General features: G+C 38.1%; 1 protein-coding gene across 3 annotated transcripts in view; it reads left to right on the forward strand.

Moving 5' to 3' along the window:
* CFTR (CF transmembrane conductance regulator) overlaps positions 1–25435 on the forward strand; it is a 196237-nt gene that overhangs the window by 11487 nt on the left and 159315 nt on the right. The window contains exons 2-3 of one of the 3 annotated variants that reach the window (XM_019924883.3): positions 17984–18094; positions 22085–22193. In XM_019924883.3, coding sequence (XP_019780442.1) covers positions 17984–18094; positions 22085–22193 — 220 coding nt within the window. Of the gene's footprint in view, positions 1–17983; positions 18095–22082; positions 22194–22814; positions 22851–25435 lie in introns of those variants that run through there. The other 2 variants (XM_019924896.3, XM_019924893.3) reach the window with 2 other exon arrangements.

Consider the following 25435-nt stretch of genomic DNA (forward strand, 5'->3'; position numbering starts at 1 on the left):
ATACCAACTAAATCCAGAATCTCTGGGAGAGGGCAACTATAATCCTGGTTTTTTGTTTCCTGTTTGTTTGTTTGTTACATTTCAGGTGATTCTTTTTGCATACTAAAGTCTAAAAGCCATTAAGTTAATCTTAAGAAAGTGGGTTTAAATGGCCCAACTAGTGCTTTTCAACCTTAATGAAAGATTGGAAAACTGCAGATTTGAGGACAAAAACCAGGATTCTACCACATAATCATAAAACGTGGGATATGGAGGTGATTCCATCTTCTCCCAGCTCCACTAAACTTCTCTTTCCTAAAATTCTTCTTTTTTAAAAAAAATTTTTTTTATTGCAGTATAGTTGATTTACAATGCTGTGCGAGTCTCTGCTGTACAGCAAAGTGACTCAGTTATACACATACAGACATTCTTTTTTTCATATTCTTTTCCATCGTGGCTTATCACAGGATATTGAATACAGTTCCCTGTGCTATACATTAGGACCTTGTTGTTTATCCATTCTAAATGTAATAGTTTGCATCTACTAACCCCAAACTCTCAGTGCATCCCTCTCCCTTGGCAACCACAACTCTGTTCTCTATGTCTATGAGGCTGTTTCTGTTTTGTAGATAGGTTCATTTGTGCCATATTTTAGATTCCACGTATAAGTGATATCATATGGTATTTGTCCTCTTTCTGACTTACTTCACGCAGTATGATAATCTCTAGTTGCATCCTAACATTCTTCTTTTTTAATCTTAGGATCCAAGGAAGAGAATTTTGAAAGTCCAGATTTTTTTTAAGCAAATTAACAATAGAAATATAGATATCGTTCAACTTGCCACAGAATTCAAAATTTCCTCTTAAATAGTTCTTGAAATCTGCAGTTTTGCCTCCGGTATCTCCTAACATCTACTAAGCACTTTCTATGTACCAGGGATTATACGTATTATCTCAGTGAATTCTTCAAATAATTTTAGATAGAGTCTACATGTAAGAAATATGTAGTTTAGAAAGATTAAAGAGCTTATACAAGGCCACCCAGCTAATTACTGTGAAGTCAAGACATGAACTTACATTGATCTCTAGAACTCTTAACCAGTGTATCACACTATCCAACAATCTAGAATGGAATTGGTAAATTATATAGTTTCACTTAATTTTGTATATAGGTTTTCTTAATTTCTTGTCTCTGAAATTTATTTTTGATACATGTATTATAAATAATATTATTTAAATAAGGCATTAGACTCTGTTCTTCTTGGAAGTGCCAGGAGCATGCCCTCTGACAGTGTTTTGCATGGATCTGTAAGACAAACTACTTGAGGTGGAGAGAGGTGAAGAGGGAAGGATGGGGAGGGGAAGAGAAGGGTCTTGTCTTAGATTAATGAGGTCTTTAAAATTCTAAATGTCCAGTTGAAGAGTGAGAGATATGATCAGCCAAAAGCATGCCATTAGCCAACCATTGTTACATGAACACAGCTCAGTTTCACAAAACTTGACCCAGACTGCACTTCTTATCCTTATTTTTTCCATCCAGGTACTAATCAACTCCCTTCATCTTTTTCATTTTCTAAGTCTAGCTTCCTGCCTTCTTCCACTTTGTCAAACCTACTCAGCTAGGCTTTCTGTTGCGTTTTTGTAGCCATTCTTCCTTCCTTACCAACTTAATCCCCTCCGCTGAGTTCCAGGTTCAGTCACTTTAGTGTTCCTCTCACCACCACCCACCCTCTTTGGTGTCCTGTTCTGATCACCAGTCCCTGGTTGTTCATCACTCATGTCAATTGTTTCTTTATGTTTACTCTTACTGTATTTCTTGGGGCTGAAGGAAGAGGCAGAGTCACCTCGCAGATGGTTCTTCAACTTGATGTTTGACTCTTTGTATGTATAAATCTTGGATTTTCCTAGTGCAGTGGTTTTTACAATTTTTTAAAAACAATATTTTTATCAGTGAATCCAGAATCCAAAGGAAATCTTCCATGGAACTGCAATATATGCAAATAAAAGTGAAAATAAAAGACAGTAAGTCCTCCATAAATACAAAGATATAGGTAACCTCCTGCTCCAAGATAAGGGCTGAAATGACTATATAACATTTACGTGCTCTTTCCTTGGTCCTACATGCTTACGTTTTTCACATTATGCTTCTGAAATTAAGATGACTCTTATAATTGATGTCAAAAGAAACCTGTCAGCCATCAGGCCCAGGAATAACTTGAAATATGGGAACTTAGCAGTTCATAGAAGGTATATCTTCCTGTAACTTCAGTTGAATTATTTGCATTGGTTGTACCCCACAAGGTTGACTTTTAACTTAAATTTAGTTTCTTGCTTGAAATTTCTTGAGAAAGATTATTCTGTGATCTAGTTTTGAAAGAACAGTAATTATTTAGTCTGAAGTTTGTCTGGCATACCAAGCACTGTAATTAAGGTAGAAGTTGCCCAAGCTCAGCACTGTGCTTTACTTTGAAATTATACTGCCTGTCCTACAGGTGAAGGTGGTGTGAATGCAACTTGCCACTTGTAACCCTATTCATAACTGTGAATACCAAGAATAATTCAAAAGTATATTTTTGACCTGAATGTGAAGGCTTAGAAGAAAACTTTAATTATGACACTGAAGAAGGAAGTGGTGTGTAATTGTGTGAATAAGTATATAATACTGAAAAAAAAATTTTTTAACTGTGTATATTTAATTTAGAGGGGCTTTTTTTGGAAAGGCTCTCTAATGATGATGAGTCTTGTAATCAATGTCACCTTATTGTTGAGTAAGCATGGTAAAGTATTGTAAAACCAAGATAATATCATACGCTTCTTGTTATCATTCCCTGGGAATTGCACAACTCTCTGTTATGCTGGAATGAAACCTCGTATAAGCAGGTATGCCAGAGATATGATGGGCTGTTAATTGAGCCTGGTGCAAGTCTATATATGCATGTCTTGGTGCATGTTCCCTATAGACCATGTTCACTTGGTTTATAGTGAACATGCTCACTTATGCAGTGTGGGTATAACCAATGACAGATTGCAATATGTTTAAATAGGTTCAAAGAGATGTCGGGGAAGCTTTCCTGCACAGTGGACACTAAATGAGTTAGCCTTGAAGTCCAGGATAATGTTTGGATGGACCCAGTGTGTTAAAATTTTCATATAACAGTTTTGGGAATGTGTGATGATTTTATTCTTATTTTTAGAATAGTAAAACATACTTTAAAATATTGACATTTCAAATCAAAAGTTGGTGAACTCCAGGAAGTATCTCAGGGGAACACTAGGTGTTGGGGTCCATAGTTTGAAAACCACTGAACTAGTTTTTCCCCCATATTGGTTGGTCTCGACCTTCCCTTGAGTCCTCATTTCACCCATCCTATACTCTTAGAAAATGGTCTCACATTTGACTTTGTCTCTATCCTTACTGTCAACTCTTAAGTAGCAATATATAGGGGAAGAAACATGTATTTTGGAATCAGACAGACCTGGCTTGAATCCTTGCTCTGTGACTTAACAGCAATATGATCTTGGGTAATTTACTTAACTTTGATGATGATGTTATGCTCATCAGTACAATGAGTTCTCCTCCTCTTAACACAGCTCAGCATTATTATGAGATCTAATATTCATTGAGTGTTTAATATGTGTATTAGTCAGCATTCTCCAGAGAAATGAAACAAATAGGATATATATATATATATATATGTATATAAAATGATTTATTACAAGGAATTGGCTCACATGATTATGAAGGCTGGCAAGTCCAAAATCTGCAGCATAGGCTGGTAGGCTGGAGACCCAGGAGAGCTGATGTTCCAGTTTTATTCTGAAGGCAATCTCCTGGAGAATTCTCTCTTGTTTGGTCAAGCCTGCATTTTTGTTCTATTCAGGCATTCAGTTGATTGGATGAGGCCCACCCACGTTATGGAGGGCAATCTGTTTTGTCCAATGTCCACCAAGTTAAGTGTAAGTCTCATCCAAAAACACCCTCTTACCATCATGCTCTTATAAGCCAGTGCATTAGTTTGCTAGGGCTGCTGTAACAAAGTACCAAAATCTGGGTGGCTTAGACAACAGAAATGTAATGTCTCACAGTTTTGAGGGCTAGATGTCTGAGACCAAGCTGTCAGCCGGTTGGGTTTCCTCTGAGGCTCTGAGAGAGAATCTGTTCCATGTTCTCCCCCAGCTTCTGGTGATTTGCTGGCACTCTTTGACTTATAGACACCTCACTTTGATCTCTGCCTTCATCTTCACATGGCATTTTCCCTGTGTGCTTGTCTCTGTGTCCACATTTCCTTTTTTTATAAGGACATGCAACCCATGCAACCCATGCAACCCAACACCAGTCATATAGGCGTAGGGCCCACTCTAATGAACTCATTTTAACTTGGTCACCTCTGTAAAGATCACATTCTGAGGTACTTGGTGTTAGAATTAAAATATATCTTTTTTGAGAGGAGCACAATTCAACCGAAAATAGTAATAGTCTTCAGGAGCAGAATGAGCTATGGAAGCAATTTGAAACTCTAAAGTATAATACATATAGAGGGTTACACTAATTTATGAAATTTTTTAAAAAGCTGTGTGTACCTCATTTGTAATGGTACACAGGTAACATGGAGACAATGTCAAGTACGTCAGGTGACATGACATGGGAACGGTCAAGAAGGGTCAAAATAAAAGGGTCCAGGGCTTCCCTGGTGGCGCAGTGGTTGAGAGTCCACCTGCCGATGCAGGTGACACGGGTTCGTGCCCTGGTCCGGGAAGATCCCACATGCCTCGGAGCGGCTAGGCCCTTGAGCCATGGCCGCTTAGCCTGCGCGTCTGGAGCCTATGCTCCGCAACGGGAAAGGCCACAACAGTGAGAGGCCCGTGTACCACAAAGAAAGAAAAAATAAATAAATAAATGAAAAAGAAAAAGCGTCCAGTTGTTCTTGAGTAGACTGAAGAACAACTTTCCATTTATGAAATTTTGGTACATCTCCACTGAGAATAAATAGCTTGAAGGCCAGACATTAGAATGTTTTGGTAATGAAGAGTGTTAAAAATGAAAACATTTTATTGAGGAGAATTAAATAATTTTGGATGGAAGTTTTAGAATTATTGGCTTTAACTTATGACTCAGAAAAGGGGCATAACTGTTAATAAAAAGTGGTCCCTGGAAAAGTATAGGCACCCTCACATTTGCACTGCATTTACCATTGACTTGAAAAATATTTTCACTTTTTTTTTTTTTTTTGCACTGCCTCAGGCACTGGACCAGACTATGGAGATATAAAGATGTATATTACAACTACATTGTCCTCAGGAAGTTAATCTTATGAGGGAAATAAACTAGCAAAGTATAATGTGGTAACATAAATTTAACAATTTAAAAAATAACTGAGTGACAGTTATGTGCTATGCTCTGTGGTAGGCAGGGAATACAGCAGTAAAAAAAATCTCTAAGGTATTTGCCCTTGGGGAGTTTATAGTCTGGCGTGTTTGGAAACACAGGGGTTTGGCAGACAAGCAAATAGACAATTAGTAATGACAGCTCAGGTGGAGGAAGTACAGGAGAGAATGGAATGCATGGGAGAAAAATTAAACCTAGATCGTAGAGAGACACACGTAATTCATATGAAACTATTTCAATGCGTTTGAGATTTTTGGGAAATAGAGGTCAGGTTTTATTTTGAGGAAGTTATTAATTTTTCTTCAGTGTGACCTGGCATTTGGCTGGTGTTGGAACAAAACCAAAAAAAGTGCTGTATCAAATGATAGGAATAGGAGAATCCTTTAAAAAATTAAGAGCCATCTTATTATCAATGGTTTCATCCAGTGCGAGCTCCCACAGAGTTTAAAAGGAAGAGAATCTGGCTTGATGTTTCCTTTAAAGTTCTTTTTCCTAACGTGTATATGCAAGCAAGAGATTATGACATTTTGAAGTAAAAACAATTCTTAACTGCCTGTAAAAATGATTTGCACTAAACTATTATCATTTGTGTTATGATTTCTCTTTTTAAGGACCTGATTCCAAAGGTGACTGTTCTGAGCTTTTAAATTGCTTGTTAGGATCTAATGATTCAGTCGTCCATTATTGCGTGTTTTGCTATTGGGGGAAAAAGTAACTTAGGTTATTTTGTGGATCTTTATTTACTTATATGTTGCCTATATGAAAAAAAGATGTAGAGACTAAGTGAAGAGGATTTAAAGTAAGGCTTTTGCAGTGAAGTCTTATTTCCATGATAAACCTTGAACCAATGGCTGTCTCCATTCTCTGCTTCTGTCAGGCCTCCTTTTTTTCCTGGGATTCACACTGGGGATGAGTGAGGGTTCAGCCACTACTGTTCTCCTCCTCTTACATCTCATAGGAGTTTTAGTGTCAGTGTCCCTCTCAGTGACATCAAGGCTCCGAGAAAATGAAAAATAGCATTAGCATTGCTCCAGAACCTCAGGAACAGGATCTGAATCTTAAATTCTGAGTCATACAATGTGTCTGCAAACACTCCACACCTTGCCAAAGCAGGGAGAAATAAAGAAGATGCTAAATTTACCTTTTTTAAAAATTTATTTATTTATTTATTTATTTATGGCTGTGTTGGGTCTTCGTTTCTGTGTGTGGGCTTTCTCTAGTTGCGGCAAGCGGGGGCCACTCTTCATCGCGGTGCGCGGGCCTCTCACTATAGCGGCCTCTCTTGTTGCGGAGCACAGGCTCCAGACGCACAGGCTCAGTAGTTGTGGCGCACGGGCTTAGTTGCTCCGCGGCATGTGGGATCTTCCCAGACCAGGGCTCGAACCCGTGTCCCCTGGATCGGCAGGCAGACTCTCAACAGCAGCGCAACCAGCGAAGCCCCTAAATTTACCTTTTAATGCTATAATTTGTGATTTGTCTTCTAGAGGCTGAACTAATAACAATGGAAGATAAAAAAGGGTTAAAATGCAACCAATGACCAAATTCCATATATAGTTTGAAGATGGGGAATTATCTGCAGCGGAGAAGTCTGAATACAATGCCATAAGCCTCTTTGAATCCTGAGAAATAGTCATGAGTAGCAGCAGGATAAGAGTATAACAGAACATACAGCATACACAAGTTAAAGAGAAAGTTAACATAAATGAGAAAAATTCTAGAATTTGACTGATCATATATCTGGCTAGAGGATTCCAAGCAGAACCCTAGAGACCAGATTTATCATGCCTAAATTTAAAAAATCACCAGCTTTGTCTTCCTGATGCATCACGTTTGAATGTTACCCTTGGAAGATTCATTCTTAAGCATCTTCATCTTAAAACATTTCTGAGGTTGTCTCCAACCTCCATTTTACCATTCCATCTGTCAAGCAAAATAAACAAGTAAACATCCTCAAATAAACTATGTTGGGTGGACTTAGACTGCTTTTTTTCTTTTTTTTTTTTTAATTTTGGGAAAAGTTGCTTTGAGGCAGTAACTGGAAAGCAGGTATCACAGAGGATTTAATAAGTAGTGATTTTTTTTTGTACACATGGTGAGGGGTCATTAAGTCATTTGGAAGTTGAAGGTCATGAGAGTCTAGCATGTGATTTGCCTATTACAGCTCATACCAAACAGATCCCTGACTCCACAGCCCAGAGCTTCTCAGAGGATTTCTGTCCCCAAGAGAGGAGAGTTATCTCCATATTGCAAGAAAGACTTTAGCAGAGAAATATCAAGTGGCCTTGACTCCAGATGTTGAGTTAATTCTAGAATGGCAACCCTGACCCTGAAGGACATGGGGATTTCATTGCCGAAGGATGAAGAAGCCTGTTAGTGAGTGTTTACTTTGGGTCCTAGTGATGGTGTCTGAACAAACTAGGTGAACAAAGAGCTTCAATAAGGGATTCAGAGTTATGTAAAAAAGTGAGGGAGGGGCTTCCCTGGTGGCGCAGTGGTTGAGAATCCACCTGCCGATGCAGGGGACATGGGTTCGTGTCCCGGTCCGGGAAGATCCCACATGCCGTGGAGCGGCTGGGCCCGTAAGCCATGGCCGCTGAGCCTGCGCGTCCGGAGCCTGTGCTCCACAACGGGAGAGGCCGCAACAGTGAGAGGCCCGCGTACCGCAAAAAAAAAAAAAAAAAAAAAAAAAGTGAGGGAATAAGTGGGTTAATTATAAATACCAGTTAAATCAATATATCATGTGTGAGATATCCTTACATCACTCATGTGAAGTATGTTTTGTTCCTACCTTAGAAGATGACGTAGAACTTGTTTTCCTTCTTTTCCTTTCATGCTTAAAACTGCTTCTCTGCTCTGTTGCTAGTATGGAATTGTCTAAAATAATGGTGATTTTCTGATAGTCACACAAGTTTCTCTCTGTAAGCTTTTACAAATGCCAGCCAGTAACCCAGTGGCATTTCTACCATAAAATCAGAAGGCCAATCCATTTCCCCTCTTCCTTATTTTCTTGGTTTCAGATATATTTCTTTCTTTTTTTTTATAATTTTTTTTATTTTTGGTTGCGTTGGGTCTTGCATGGGCTTCTGATTGTGGTGGCTTCTCTTGTTGCAGAGCATGGGCTCTAGGCACGCGGGCTTCAGTAGTTGTGGCACATGGGCTCGGTAGTTGTGACACGTGAGCTCTAGAGTGCAGGCTCAGCAGTTGTTGCACTCGGGCTCAGTAGTTGTGGCTCGCGGGCTCTAGAGCGCAGGCTCAGTAGTTGCGGCACACGAGCTTAGTTGCTCCGCGGCATGTGGGATCTTCCCGGACCAGGGCTCGAACCCATGTCCCCTGCATTGGCAGGCAGATTCTTAACCACTGCGCCACCAGGGAAGCCCCCAGCTTTATTTATTATTGCCAATGGAAATAAAAATCAGAAGTTAGAGAGCAATGTTATCACTTGTCTTTCTAGGTTAGTAAAGAGTTCCTAAAAGTGAACTCATACAAGATGCAGCAATTTTATTGGGTAGTTAATCATCCTATCTTTCTAGCCAGTTGTTCCAGCTATAATCAGTTTTGTGTCTCTTACTTGTGGCTTCATGCCCAGATAGAATAAAAATCAAACTAAAACCATGAAACAATGCTCTGAGGCTGCTTTTCTAAAGTACACGGACTTGGGCTATTTTTTGTAGCATTGCTAATTGTCTCTCAATTGCTTGAGTCCCTGAAATCCAATAAATGTGAATGGATTAAGTATAGCTGTTAGAAGTGGTCTTTTTATGCCAGTGCTACTCCCTCACCATTCTTATTTTTTCTGTATTCATAGTAGTTCCAGCAATTAAATGCTTTGCTTGCGGGGGCCAGGAATAAACGATTTATATGACTCATGTTTCATGTCATCAATCCTTAGATCCTTTCGTGGGCTTTGCACAGAGTCTTAATCACTTGTAGCAGCTACCCAGGCACTGACATATATGAAAGCGTTTAGAGTGTCAAAGTCACCATAATAAAAATGTGCATTTCACCAAGTCTAGGAGGGAAAATCAAACATTTGGGAAAAGTTTCTAAAATCCATGCTGACAATTGATTTCTTTATGCTGTTTGTCTTAATACCAGCTTTTTAAAGATATAATTCACATACCAAAAAATTTACCTACTTAAAGTATATGAGATGTGTAACTATCACTACAACCAATTTTAGAACACTTGCATCACCCCAAAAAGAAATTCCCTACCCATAAGCAATCATTCCCCATTCCCTCCTTCATCCCCACCCTGGACAACTACTAATCCACTTTCTCCGTAGGTGTGCCAGTTCTGGACATTACATATAAAAGAAACAGTGTGGTCTTCTGTGACTAGCTTCTTTCACTTAGCACAGTGTTTTCAAGATTCATCCAAGTTGTAGCATGCATCAGTATGTCATTCTTTTTTATCGCTAAACAATATTCAAGTTGTAGGATTATACATTCATCCATTCAGCAGTTGGTAGATATTTGGATTGTTTCTACATTTTTGCTTATTATAAAAAATGCTGTTATAAATACTTGTGTACAAGTCTTCATGTGGACACATATTTTCATTTCTCTTGAGCATACACCAAGGAGTGGAATTGCTGGGTCATATGGTAACTTTCTGTTTAATATTTTGTTTCAGATTGTTTTCCAAAGTGGCTGCATAATTTTACCTCCCCACCAGCAGGGTATAAGGGCTCTAATATTATTTTCCACATCTATGTCAACACTTATCGTTACCTGTCTTTTTTATTTAGCCTTTCTAGTGGGTGTGTAGTAGAATCTCACTGTGGTTTTGATTTGCATTTCTCTAATGGCTAATGAGGTTGAACATCTTTTCATATGTTTTGGGGTGTTTGTATATCTTCTTTGGAGACATGTTTATTCAGATCCTTTGCCAATTTCTAAATTGGGTTGTCTTTTTATTACTGAGTTGTAAGAGTCCCTTGTATGTTCCAGATACAGGTCTCTTATCAGATATATGATTTGCAAAAATTTTCTCCCATTCTCTGGGTTATTTTTTCTACTTTATTGATGGTCTGCTTGGAGGCATAAAAGTTTTATAATTTTTTTAAATTAATTAATTTATATTTATTTTTGGCTATATTGGGTCTTTGTTTCTGTGTGAGGGCTTCCTCTAGTTGCAGCAAGTGGGGGCCACTCTTCATCGTGGTGCGCAGGCCTCTCACTATCGCGGCCTCTCTTGTTGCGGAGCACAGGCTCCAGACGCGCAGGCTCAGCAGTTGTGGCTCATGGGCCTAGTTGCTCTGCGGCATGTGGGATCTTCCCAGACCAGGGCTCGAACCCGTGTCCCCTGCATTAAAGGCAGATTCTCAACCACTGCACCACCAGGGAAGCCCAAGTTTTATAATTTGATGATGTCAGATTTATCTATTTTTTCTATTGTTGCTTATGCTTTTCATATTATACTTATCTGTGTGCTTTTTTTTCTCTTCTTCTAAAATTAGTCCTAATATGGCAAATTTGGTACAAGTGTAGGCTTTGCTATCACAGTCCTGTTTTGAAATTCTAACTCTGCCTTGGATAAACTATTTAAGCTCCCTCAGCCTCAGTTACTCATCTGTAAGATGGAGGTAATATTAGGGCTTCTCTCTTGAATTGTAGTGGGGATCAGATGAAATAACGTATGTGAAATACTTAGAATTTTAGAGAGTTATAGGAATAGTCTATTAAGGTTAGCTAGTACTTTTGTTATAATCACAATAATAATAAACTCTAGTGCTCTGAAAATTAAACTAAAGCCAAATAGTTTCTATGAAGAAGCAACGCAATAACGTACAGCTGTAATATTTTATAGACAACATTGAATTTGGCCCCCATGAAAACCAGGTAGTCATAGTAATTATTTCCAGCAGGAGCTGCAGCTGAGAGAGCTTAAGAAAAGCTATTTCCAAGGTCACATGACTGGAAAATGACAGAGTTAATACCTAGAGTTTTCTTAAAATCACTAATTCAGTTTTTCCAGTAACAGATTTGCAGTAGAAGTTAGGTGACTGGAGTTTTGTAGTCTTCATTATAAAGTTTTACCTCAGACAATCATATCAGGAAAGAAAAGAAAGCAGCTTTATGGGAAATGAAAATTAATAGTGAGCATTATATGAAAATCATGGCGTTAAAACATATTTGACTAGAAAGTTTATGTGCATAGCTACCCATAGCAAGTACTAATTATAATATGTAACTTCTTCTTTAATTAAAAAGAACTTCCTCCTTATTTCCAAAGTTATACATGCTCATAGTTAAACATTAGTGAATATAGATAAGCAAAAAAGAAAATATCTTTCCTGAAGTTTTCTTAATATGCTTACATTCCAAATACATTTATATTTGGGAGCATCTTTTAAAATGGGCAGATCGATTTCCTATTTAATGTTTAGGTTCATTAAGCATGAAGTTAAAGTAATTTATGTTATGGTTTTAATTTCTGGGCCTCCGGAAGGTTTTTCAGAATTGGTTTGTAGTGTTTTGTTGAGCAGCAAATAATTATCTTTCCAAATCTTCTAAAATTCATTGACTACATTAACTGTTTACTCATCTACAGAAAGAAAAAGAACTTCTACTGTTCTCTTGGTAAACTAGGAGCCTCATGAGAAATTAACTCTCAAACACAAAAATAGCTCATCTTTAGCAAGCAAAAAGGTGATTGAGCTGACTAAAGTGGTTATTTATTATAAATTTACCATTTTATGGGTAAGCAGCAAACCCTGTTTAATTACCTTGTGGGATGAGAGGACAGAGGCTCACCGACTTGACCCTCACCCCAGTGCTGTGACTTTGGGGTGCATTCTTGAAGCCTACAAGTTTTATACAGGACTTTTGAGAGCTAGATGCCACTACTTTCTCAAGTTTTATTTTTACTAAAATTCATTGAGAAAAAACATATCCAACTATAAGATAACACCAGATCTAAGTTGATAAAATAACTGTGACGTTTGAAGTGTTATTTATGTGAATTAGAAAAGAAACATCCTTTTAGAGATGAAATGACTTCTGGTCTCAAATCAATTCTTCCCATCATAGCCATTTATCAAAAAACCTAAAGCAAACTGGCAGAGTATGCTGCAGGAATTTGAGATTTGTTGTTACAGTCTGTTCAAATGATTCCCCCTCTTTCCTCAGCCTCAACTTCACCGTTTTCTTTAGTTAGGACTATCCAGCTTATTTGGGCTATTTCAAACTCATGGTAAATATATTGGATGATGAGAAAACCTCTAGCGTATTTAATTTTGTCCATACTAAGCAGTTTAGAGTAATTTCTACTTAGTTCCTCAAGTGTTATTTCATGCAAAAAGGAAAAAGGCTGAGACATTTGAGTGTATCCGTTTGTCAGTATTTAGGAGATGTGTCATGCAGCCATGGGTTTGAATTTGCTATTTCATTTCATTTTATCTGGCTAGTTAAATCAAAAGTAATGTTAAATAATGTGGAGGCATGATTGTTTTATACAAACAAAATCATTTGAAACTGAAAAGATCTGATACCTGACCTTCATCTTAAATTCTAGCAGATGAAAATGTCAGATGCCTCTGTTGGATTAATAAAAGCCAAATGTCAAATGGAAAAATGATTATAAGCTTTAATTATGTGGTTTTACGGGGATAGGTTTCATGAAAATCAAAGCTTTAATAGTGTCTATAATTGGAAAATTCTTTTCATCATAAGGAATTACAAGTCACTCTAAATTTATGTAGATATCGGAAATTTTGTCCTAAGAAAAGAAACTAAATACAGTTTCATGGTGTATATGTGTGTGTATATATTTAAAAAAATCAAGTGATAGCATTTTTCCTTAATAAAACCTGAAGACTCTTATCGTTAAGTGCACAGTGTGTCTGGGTACCAGACTTTTTTTAAGTTCGTTGAAAACTTTAGGATACATATATATATATAATAAATTTATTTATTTATTGTTATTATTATTTTTTGCTGCATTGGGTCTTCATTGCTGCATGCGGGCTTTCTCTTGTTGCTGTGAGCGGTGGCTTCTCTTGTTGCAGAGCATGGGCTCTAGGCACGCGGGCTTCAGTAGTCGTGGCTCGCGGGCTCAGTAGTTGTGGCAGACGGGCTTAGTTGCTCCACGGCATGTGGGATCTTCGCGGACCAGGGCTCGAACCCGTGTCCCCTGCATTGGTGGGTGGATTCTTAACCACTGCGCTACCAGGGAAGTCCCCAAACTTTAGGTTATAAAGAACTATATATCTTAAGGATCTCTGTCTGCTACCTTGTAATTAATGATTAGCTAGTTTCTGTTAGAAATAACGAGAACTTTGGAAACTGTCACAGTTTCTAAGTAGATCAATTTATAAGGCCATTTTCAATATACAGTGACAGGTTATGAATGAAGGAGAAGGGTAAGATCAGTTAGAGGTGAGAGGAAGGGTGGGTGGGAGCAAATCTGAGGATAAGGAGGAAGAATAGTGTTTATTGCTTTTGGTTATTCCAGGTGTATCTGCCTTGCTAATGAAATACCTGGGTACTCATTAATATTTAATGGAAGAAATGCTGAAGTAGAAATCCTGAGTTGGCATTTCTAAATTCTATCCAAGTATGTTTAACATACTCAAGCTCATTCAAAAAAAGCGGTGGCTGGAGTTTTACAGTAACTAATATTTCAGTGAATGTCTAAGTGTAGATACCTGGGGAGTTTTTTGTTTTTTGGGGTTTTTTTTTTTGTATTTCTGTGACTGGCTTGAGGTAGTCATGGAGACCTCCTTGATGGGGCAGAAATTTCATTCAATTTTCTTTTAGGTTTAATCTCACGAAATAAATTCTTTCAGATAACTCTGGTGATTGCCAGGCAGCCTAAGGTTAATTGATTTTAGTTCTCATAATTTACCTTAAGTTGTTTCTATTTCAGATTACAAATATAGGTTTACTGTAGTGAATCTGTCAGAAATACTAAATTATATTAATAATTATAAATGACTAACTTGTAATACTACTGAATATGTTTGATTTGATGATGCTGGGCTGTGGAACTCTTGATAATCAAAACTAGATGCCTTGGTATAACATTAATATGGGCATGGATAACGCAGGAAGCTTTTTATAAATGTAGGTGTTACTTAAAGTATTTTAAAAATGATCTAGAAACTCATTAATGGAAACGGTGATCAGGTCTTAGATATGGACCAAAAGATGTATGTTTATTTAGTTTTTTTTTTTTTTTTTTTCTTGTGCGGGCCTCTCACTGTTGTGGCCTTTCCCGTTGCGGAGCACAGACTCCGGATGCGGAGGCTCAGCGGCCATGGCCCACGGGCCCAGCCGCTCCGCAGCATGTGGGATCTTCCCGGACCGGGGCACGAACCCGTGTCCCCTGCATCGGCAGGCGGACTCTCAACCACTGCGCCACCAAGGAAGCCCCTGTTTATTTACTTTTTAAAAGAAAGAAAAGATTTGTTTTTAAATTTCCTGAAAATGTCTTTGGTATTGTAATATTTACAGATAGTGAACTTCTCTTTATTTATAAATTTAGTTTCATATTTTAACAATTTCAAACATACTGAAAATGAAAGGTTTATTAATACATGCAGTATATTTTTCTCTTCTAAATTTTCCATAGGCCCCTTCCTTTCCATTCTCAATGCTATTACCCTTGTTCTGAGTCTGTCAACCATCTGGCAGTCAGTGATCTATTGCTGTTGACCCTTTCTGGCTGAGCTGATTGTTAAATTTTCAGGAACTTTGTGAGCTGGTTGTTAAGTACAACTAGTATTAAAAAATAATTGATTTACACTTACAATTAAATAAATTATATTAAAACAAAGGTAATAATTGAAAAGTTATCACTACATAATTATTACCTATGTATTGAGGTTATGTTGATTGTATCTGAATGGTAATCACACTATCTTATAATATGCAGCTGTGTTTCTCTTCCCAACTCTGTGTTCAGTGACTTCACATTTGGTGACTTGAAACTGGTCATGGTGGGAGTATTTACACCACAGAAACTGGCAAATACCATAAGTCACTTTTTGTTTTTTGTTTTCCTGGAGAAGGCATGGTTAAAGATTTGTCAGTACACGACACCACACTACTGCCTGCAGTCTGCTAGCTTCTGGTCTCCCTGCTTCCAGACCCACGTTCCAGCACTATGTCTAGAATAACCCACCAAGTTTAATTTTCCTAAACACAAGAGCTGAACACGGTAAAGGAAGAAATAACATCAGAAGAATGTGGTAAAAATCTAGTTTGTGGCATTTAGTAACGGACAAATTTAACATCTTTGAGCCTCCATTTCTTTATCATTATAGTAGGGCAATGATCTCTTCTTGTTCTACCTACCTATCAAGACTTTCCAGTGAAAATCACAATATGCTAGTGTTTGTGAAAGTGCTATATACACATAATTTTTTTATTAGTAGTAAACACTTGCTTCACCTTTTCACTTCTTAAGTTTACAAAGGCTTATAACCAACAGAATGGAGTTTATATCCTAAATTGCTGTCCCAGATTTTTCACACCCTTACTGCCCCCTGTATTGGCAAATGTGCTTCCAAAGTGCTTATGTTGGCTACTAGATTGTGAGTGCCAGGCAGGTGTGCCAGCAGTCTCACAGACGATGCCCAATGCAGATGCTGCATGATCACAGCACTTCTTTAACTGCTGTGTTCAGACTGTCCTTAACTATTTTCATTCTTGCTCTTCAGGAGAAATTGCCCATGGATCACACTGGGCAATAAAGATGAAACAATTATCACCCTTTGCTGAAGTTTGAAGGCTCTTGTTAAGATGCAAATATTGCAAGTTAGTGGAAGAAACTGACATATTAAACCATTGTCACTCGTTGATATCTTGGTCAGAAATGGTTGGTGAAACTACTGAGCCTTTGAGCAGGGTCTTTTTTTTTTTTAATATTTATTTATTTATTTGACTGTGCCGGGTCTTAGTTGTGGCACGCTGGATCTTTAATTGCAGCATGCAGGGTCTTTAGTTGCGGCATGTGGGGTCTAGTTCCCTGACCAGAGATCGAACCTGGGCCCTCTGCATTGGGAGGGTGGTGTCTTAACTGCTGGACCACCAGCAAAGTCCTTGAGCTGGGTCTTAATTCAGGTAAATTTTAAGGAAGGACAAGTTGTAGAGACATCAGGAACACAGGGCAGTGGCTGACTGAAGAAGGTGGAGACAAGGGAAGTGTAAACAAGAATCTGGACTCTTGGGGTGGGAGTGGTGAAGGTGGACATGAGAACCTTCTGCAAAGTTTTGCCCTGAAACAATGTCAAAATGTTTGCATTTGGCATAGCATTTCCTCTTTTTATTCTGAATGGCTTTGCTAGAATAATTTTCCTAGTATAAGTTTATTTTGCTTCTCAGATATTGCTAAAACACTCCCTGTTGATTTTTGGTGGGTAACATGAATGTTGATTTATTACCAGCGTCTCAATGACACCAAATTTTAGGACTCTCTGAAGAAAAGAAAGATGGTAAGGGTAAAAGCATATGTTGGGAATCACTGATTCCAAATTCAATTCCTTTCTTTAATAAATATATGACACATAGCACAGGGAGATCAGCTCGGTGCTTTGTGACCACCTAGAGGGGTGGGATAGGGAGGGTGGGAGGGAGACGCAAGAGGAAGGAGATGTGGGGATATATGTATATGTACAGCTGATTCACTTTGTTATAAAGCAGAAACTAACACACAATTGTAAAGCAATTATACTCCAATAAAGATGTTAAAAAATAAATATATGAAATTTCACATGAGAAAGGTCTCATTTGCTCAAATTTCATTTAGAAGTTTCTCTTTGTACGTGATTTCTTTGTTTTACAATTCTCCTGCCCCTCTCTCCTTCCTCTTTGTTTTCCCTTGTCTTTGACTTCTTTTTAGATTTTCTTATCTCTGTGATGATTATTTTTCCTTATTCACAGTAGTTAGAAACAATGTATTTGAAAATAACTGGAGTATCCTGCATAAGTATTTACTATGCCAGCTTCCCTAGCTTCCATCATAAATTGTTATTTATTAGATGCCTAGAGGGCAGATGTGCGTAACTGCTATGGGGTGAGGAGACAAAACATAAAATTATGATCCCCACCCTCATTCAGCGGTGATGATTAAGTCAACAAATTGATACTCCAGCTACAGTCAGTTCATTCAACAAATAGCTCATTGCTGAGTACTGTGAGCTATGGTTAACAAAATTATATAAGGGTGTTGTTTGAGGGTCTGTCTTCTTATTCACAGATCATTTTGTATTTGAAGTGGTAGAGAGTGGACTTCAGCAAACTATAAACTCCTAGTATCTGGTTATTTTGGGGAATTTTCTTCTTTTTTTTTCTTGAAGAATACTTTTAGTATAGAATGTTTAGCAGTTTGTTTTTTTTCCTCTGGGAAAGATGATGATTCTACCGTCATCCCCCATCCTTTTAGACAAAGCTATAGTCACATCAGTTCAGAGGTGATGATGTTTTATATAGTTGTGTTCTGTAAGATATGACTCCCTGGCACTTATATAAGTTGACTTATTTTATTCTCGTATTTATGCACTACCACCATTTTCCACATGCTATAAAATTTGAAACTGTATCCGATTCCAAGTCTACATTGGAGATCAAATCAAGTTAACATTTATATCTGTCTCTCCTCTCTTTATTTTAGCTGGACCAGACCAATTTTGAGGAAAGGGTACAGAAAGCGCCTGGAATTGTCAGACATATACCATATCTCTTCTTCTGATTCTGCTGACAATCTATCTGAAAAATTGGAAAGGTATGTTCATACACATTGTTTATTGAAGAGAGAAATTAATATTATTTAGAGACTAGAGAACTGACATTAGAGGGTTTAATTCTTAAAATGGCATACTTATAATAGGAACATCCTATTTTCTTGATGAAGTCTTGATTAGTTAAGAATTAAACAATGAAAGGATGAAAGAAGAAAAACCATTTTCCTGAGATAGGACCTTTTTTGGAAAAACACATATTTGAATTCTGAGAAGCTACCTGTCTTTGAAGACTATTACGTGGATTCTGTGAAGACTGGAATCACATCTTTATGAAGCAAGTTGTGTACATTTGCCTCCAAAATCTTAATGTGTGAATACAAATGTACGTACTTGGAAATCTTAGGGTAAAGGCTGTTGGATGTCAAAGAAATGTAAAAATTTCATATTTTTGAGTATATTTTGAATGCCAGGTGTAATATCTCCTCTCAGCCACTCTGGAAGGAAAGCATCATTATCTCTTTCTTACAGAAGAGCAAACTGAGGCTCAGAGAGATGATGTAATTTTCCAGCTAATAATTGATTGAGCTGTGGTTCAAACCCAGGTCTATACTCCTGGCCTCCCCAGGAACAGTGTTTCCCGTTGTAAAGAAGTCTCCCTTTCTAAGAGTACTGGTTATAATCCTTTTGGTTGCCAGATAATTTATTTAAGAGGGAATTCATTGGTTCATGTAGTCAACCTGTGTGAAGGCCTAGGTAGAGAATTGGCCTTAGGGACTCAGTGGAACCAGGGACTGGTTTTATTCTCTCAGACCAGCTTCCTCCATGGAGTGGGTCCTCAGAACTCTTTGCTCACATTTTTATAGACCACAGAGGAAAGAGTCCTTTCTCTGTGGCCAAATGTGAAAAATCCCAGAAAGTTTTGAGTCACAAGCTCACTCCTTGGACCGACAACAATCTATGAATGAGCTAGACTGGGTCTTGTGCCAGCAGTACAGGGTCTGATACCAGATGAAGGGGAAAGGGGAGAGGGAGTTGACAGGAAAAAGAAAAAGAAGTAGCTACTTTTTACTGCACCAAAATAAAATAGTTGAGTAGATTTGCAATTTGTTTACCTTATTTTCATGAAATTCATTGAATTTCTTTTGAAATTTCAAGACAAGATATTCAGCCTTACTTTTTCTTGATTTTATTCAAAGAATTAGGCTAGTGGGAGTAGCAGCTTCACATTTCCAAGTTCAAGGTCCAGCTCCTAATGTCGAGTACTTAGTGTGTGTACGTGCCATGAGGGCAGGGATATATTTTTTTGTTTTGTTTTTGTTTGATTTGTTCAGTTTATGATGTGCCTGGAATAGGGTCTAGAATAGGGTCTGGTATATACAGTTGTCCCTTGCTAGATTCCCCCTGGATATAAAAATCTATGGATGCTCAAGTCCCTTATACAAAATGCATATAACCTACACATATCCTTTTGTATATTTTAAATCATCTCTAGATTACTTATGATACGTAATAAAATGTAAATGCTATGCAAATTGTTGCTGGCACATGACAAATCCAAGTTTTCCTGTTTGGAACTTTCTGGAATTTATTTTGGTGAGTATTTTCCATCCCCAGTTGGTTGAATCTGAGGATGAGGAACCCGCAGACATGAAGGGCTGACTGTAGTAGGTGCTCAGTAAATATTTGTTGAATGAATGAATGATGATTGAATGTGAAATGGCTAGCATTATGTAAAAACCTGTAACACTTCTGCAGAGATAAAATATATAAACATAGTATATTGTAGGTATATCAGCAAGTTCAAAATAATATAGTAGCTAATGAATATCTAAGTTCTAAATGGATGCTGAGGGAAAGATTAATCAGAGTAGGACTAGATTAATCAAAACCTGCATACTCCAGATTTATTTTTACTTATGGCCAAATAGAGGACATAACCTGAATTTATAGGATTATCTGGCCTAACAGTTTTTTCTCCTCAGTTTTCATTGTGTCTCCATATCAATTCAATGTTTAAAATGTACCTATTTTGTTTCAATCCAACACTGTGCCGGCGTAAGTCCATAAACTTTATCTTTATTATTTTTGTCTTTTTGGGGGTATCTCTTCTTCACTCTGTTATTTCTTTTTTGTAAAAATTGTTATTTAGAATTTACTGAAGTATTTTGAAAGAGTGAAATATCACTTATAGTGCTTTGTATCTCTGCACCCTTGGAAAGTGACCCTGGCCACAGATTTCAAAGATGATATGTGACGAAGGCCCTAGGTGGTTACCATGTGGTTGAGGTACCTTGGCCCATCTGGCTCAGTTTGTGGCCGTGGATTTGAACCCTGTGCATTACTCCTGTATGCAGATCGCACATCCATTCCATGATTGTAGCTAAGCTACAAACTTGATAAGTATAAAATTTCTTCCACTATGATTCAACTCTCGGTGTTTGGAATGCTTACTGGGTCTGTTGTGGTATTGTGGGAACTACCCCATGTACTCTCATTGCTGATTCCTTCCCTCAGGGTCCAGTAGTTCAAGTCCCATCCACTGAAACATTCCCCAGCTTTGCCTTCCTCTCAGATCGCTACCTCATTCATTTCCCCCCCCCCCCCCCCAACAGATAATATCTCTGTGCTCTCCTGGTCTCTCTACTTCTCTTTTCCTTTACATCTCAGCTCCCTGAAATATGGTTTCTGGGTCTACCATATTCCTAAAATGACCTTGACTAGGGTCACCAGAGGTCTCTTAATGTCAAATATAATGACATCTTCCTACCATGACTTCAGGGTTGACCAGTTCTTCCCAACTTGAAACCATTTCTTTGGTTTATGTACCACCTCTCTTCCTGGCTTTCTCATCTGACTCATTCTTCCTTTGAAAGAGAGGCAGAATCTGTCTCCACATTTAGCTTCTTACCCCGTTGTGAATCACCAAATGACATGGATGGGAGGCAAGTCTTGTGTGTGAGTGGAAGAGTGGGAAGAGTGTGAGCAGGTAGATGGGTGGCATAGCGTAATTAGGCATGAGAGAGAGTAAGCTTCTCAGGGGAGCCAGTGTCCATGCACAATGCCCATGACTGCCAAACCTGCCCTCAAATCTCAGTTGTGTGGTCTTCCTTTGGAGTAACTTAGAACCACCTCTAATAATGGTAGATGGATAGTAATGAGAATAGCTGTTGATAAAATATAAAGTCCTTATATAGTTCTTTCCTGTGAAACTTTTCATCTCTGTACAGTTTAAAAATGAAGATGAGGGTAACATTTAGGGATATATTTTATCCACTTGGGAAGAGAGGGTTTTTATGAAAAGAAAGTAGTGGCAAAAATGTAAATATAATCGGCTGATGAATGTATAGTATTTAAAAGAAAACAAAGACATTTATTTGACACCAACCATTTTTCAGACTTATTTAATTTCTATTCCTGCCAGAAAATATAGAATATGGTTCTATTCTAATTTTCCAAAGATGTTTATTGTAAAGAATGACTTTAGTATTTGAAAATCAAAGTTGATGATACTTGTTTCATACCCCTACATTTAAAAACAACAAGTTTTTCTAATGTTAAATCACAGAAAAATCCACCTGACTTTTAATCTTGTTTTTGGTTTGACAGTTAGATTTTGTACAATCCACTACAATTCTAAACAGGTAAAGATCAAGAGGTGAAGGGGAAAAAATTAAGTATTTATTTTTCACCTTGTTCTAAGCACAGCAATGTGTATTCATAAGAGTCATATTTTATTTGTCCACCTCTTGCATTCATTGCTTCTTAGAAGCCCAGAACCTTTCTTTAACACATATAGTGTGGCCTTTTCATGAAGTCAACTCCTTGAAAATTGATATATGGTGGAGCACTGAATTCTGCGAAACATCTGCCTGAGCGTTGGTGTTGGAAGGTCCCCACAAGGTTTTGTCTCTTTAGTCACTTGGGTTAATCTCCTTGAATGTACTTGTGTGAATAAAACTATGTTAAGGGAAATAGAGAACTCAGATACTTGCACATGCAACTTACTGATCCCACTTTGTATTCTTTTGCAGAGAATGGGATAGAGAACTGGCCTCAAAGAAAAATCCCAAACTCATTAATGCCCTTCGGCGATGCTTTTTCTGGAGATTTATGTTCTATGGAATCATATTATATTTAGGGGTAAGGATCTCATCTGTAAATTCATTATGGGTAAAATAATTATATTCATTTTTATTTATTTATTTATTTATGGCTTTGTTGGGTCTTCATTGCTGCACGTGGGCTTTCTCTAGTTGCGGCGAACAGGGGCCACTCTTTGTTGCAGTGCGTGGGCTCTAGGTGCATAGGCTTCAGTAGCTGTGGCACGTGGGCTCAGTAGTAGTGGCTCATGGGCTCTGGAGCGCAGGCTCAGTAGTTGTGACGCATGGGCTTAGTTGCTCCGTGGCATGTGGGATCTTCCTGGACCAAGGCTCAAACCCGTGTCCCCTGCATTGGCAGGCGGATTCTTAACCACTGCATCACCAGGGAAGTCCCTATATTCATTTTTATGATTATAGAAGGATTAGGGTAATCTGATACACAGGTAAAAGGCTAACTCTGAAACCACTAAAACTCTAGTGGAGACAAGTAAAAAATGCATTGGAACTAGGATGTCCTGGAACACAGGTGGCCATTTATAATTCCAAATGGGTTCAGTAAAATAAATTTCTTTTAAAAAGTTATTTTCTGTTATGATCCCAAATCACCTTATATTACTGGTATATGAGATTGCTGATGATTTTATTTTCCTGTATTCAACAGGAGAAAGTCAGGAGACAATGTCAGGAGGAGAATTAGGTAAAATTCAGCAATTACATATATGAGTATTTGTAATATTTTGAAATCATATCTGCATGATGAATTGTTTCAAGAAAAAATAGCAAAAATTAAAAATATGGCAGTGAGGTACTCCTGCAGTATGTTTTCTTAGTCTCCTATGTCTTCCTCATTGTGAAGAGAGCTCAATGCGTGAAGATCCCAGGCTTTATGGTGTTTAAGTGCAGTCTGGGATGTTCCCCAGCTGTTGTCAAATATGACTCTGATCCATTATTTTTTACCTCACCAGACCATTATTCGGAATCCTTGACTGTAACCTGTAAAACTGATGGCAAGTTGAAAACTTACTTAGTCTTCAAGTAAAGGCTGTGCACAATATTTGCTTTGGGAGGTTAGGTACCAGTTGAATGGATTTGTGTTGTAATTATACTGGTCTTCATGCCTTTGGGAGTGAGGGTTGCCATAGTGTCTCCCGAAGAGATGCCATGCAAGTTGCATTGCTTTAAGAACCTGTACTTAATACACAGCAAATAAATACATTTACACATTTATTTTGACAAAGATGACCACATTTAGGTCCCCAGTGTTTTGTAATGCTCTTGATTACCTCCTGGGAGAAATGCTCTGGCTTTTGAAATTATCTATTGATGTCCATCTATCTGTCTGTCTATCTATCTGTCTATCTATCTATCTATCTCTGTAGAAACCTGCAGCAGTTTGGGGGTGAAAATATTTTATCTGTAAATATGAATAAGGTAGCTGAAGAATTAACTATCTTTTAAGATATCTTTCAGGTGATTTTTCTTAATGAGAGCACCTAGAGCTTTGGGAAACAATTTTTTAAAATTTTTATTTATTTATTTAATTTTATTTAATTTTTCGCTGCGTTGGGTCTTCGTTGCTGTACACGGGCTTTCTCTAGCTGCGGCGAACGGGGACGACTCTTCGTTGCGGTGCGCGGGCCTCTCATTACGGTGGCTTCTCTTGTTGCGGAGCACGGGCTCTAGGCGCGTGGGTGTCAGTAGTTGTGGCACATGTACTTAGTTGCTCCATGGCATGTGGGATCTTCCTAGACCAGGGATCGAACCCGTGTCCCCTGCATTTGCAGGCGGATTCTTAACCACTGCATCAACCAGGGAAGTCCCAGTTTGGGGGAAAAATTTTATCCATAGCTCTGGCTCCATTTGACTTAATTTTTTAAAATGTTTTGTTGTTTGCCTTAATGAGTATACTCTCTGCATTTGTATCAGTGTATAGAAGTACAGTTTACTCTGCCCATAGCATATAAGAATACAACATTCTTTTTTTAAAAAATATATGTTCAGCACTGAGTTATTTTTCTAGTATTGTACTAATATAGCCACTAATCTATGTCACCCATTTTATTTATTTATTTATCTGGCTGTGTTGGGTGTTCGTTGCTGCACGTGGGCTTTCTCTAGTTGCCGTGAGAGGGGGCTGCTCTTCGTTGCGATGTGTGGGCTTCTCATTGCGGTGGCTTCTCTTGTTGCAGAGCACGGGCTCTAGACATGCGGGCTTCAGTACTTGCGGCTCACGAGCTGTAGAGCACAGGCTCGGTAGTTGTGGTGCATGGGCTTAGTTGCTCCCCGGCATGTGGGATCTTCCCGGTCCAGGGATCGAACCTGTGTCCCCTGCACTGGCAGGCGGATTCTTAACCACTGCGCCACCAGGGAAGTCCCGAGAATGCAACATTCTTAATAGGTCATCCTTGGATTGAAGTGAATGATATTTCAAATAATTGTTATGTCATAACTAAGATTGTATAGAAACTCAAAATTTTCTCTTCATGTTCTCCATCACATGCTGCTTCCATTGGTTAACATAAGCACAACTGAGTAGAAGCTGGGAGAGAGGCTGAATTCTTAAGTCCCTTTTATGCTCAGCCTGACTTGTGAGATAATTTATTCCTCTAGATTCCACCAGCAGAGAAGTTTCATGTGAACCAAAGCAGTCACCTAAACATGAAAATTTAGATGATACATGAACATATTTATAAAATTTATTTTTGGTCTGGTATACACAGATCAAAAAATAAACAAAATATAGTTTAATATTTATTGAGTACCTAATCTGTTCCAGGTTCAGCATTAAGCCCTTTTATACAGATTATTTTAGGTCATTCTCCTAGCAACTCCATGGAGCAGACATTAGTATCTCAAATACATAGAAAAGGAAATTGAGATGCAGGAAAATAAGTAACTTTTCCAACGTTACGCATGTGGTAAATTTGAGTGATAGCCAGGTCTCTTTGGTTCCAAAACCTATGACCCTTGCATTAGATCAGATTATAATTGCTATGTAACTATATTTGTAATGATTGTATGTGGGTACTCAATAGAATGGTGACAGTAGTAATCAGTCTTGGGTCTGCTGAGCTTCTTTGCCATCTGCTCAGGAGATATAGGTTAAAAGCTTGAATGTTGAAGATTCTCCCAGGGTCACCTCAGGGGCAAATCTGAAGAAAGTTCAGAGCAGGTGGCAGGACAGGAGAACCAACTGGACTCTTCCCACTTATACTTGGGAAGGAACTGTGTGGAATCCACCCAAGAGCCAGCAGTGCTAAGAGTCAAACATATAGAAAAAAT

This window comes from Tursiops truncatus, chromosome 9, assembly GCF_011762595.2.
Source record: "Tursiops truncatus isolate mTurTru1 chromosome 9, mTurTru1.mat.Y, whole genome shotgun sequence".
Taxonomy (NCBI): Eukaryota; Metazoa; Chordata; class Mammalia; order Artiodactyla; family Delphinidae; genus Tursiops; species Tursiops truncatus.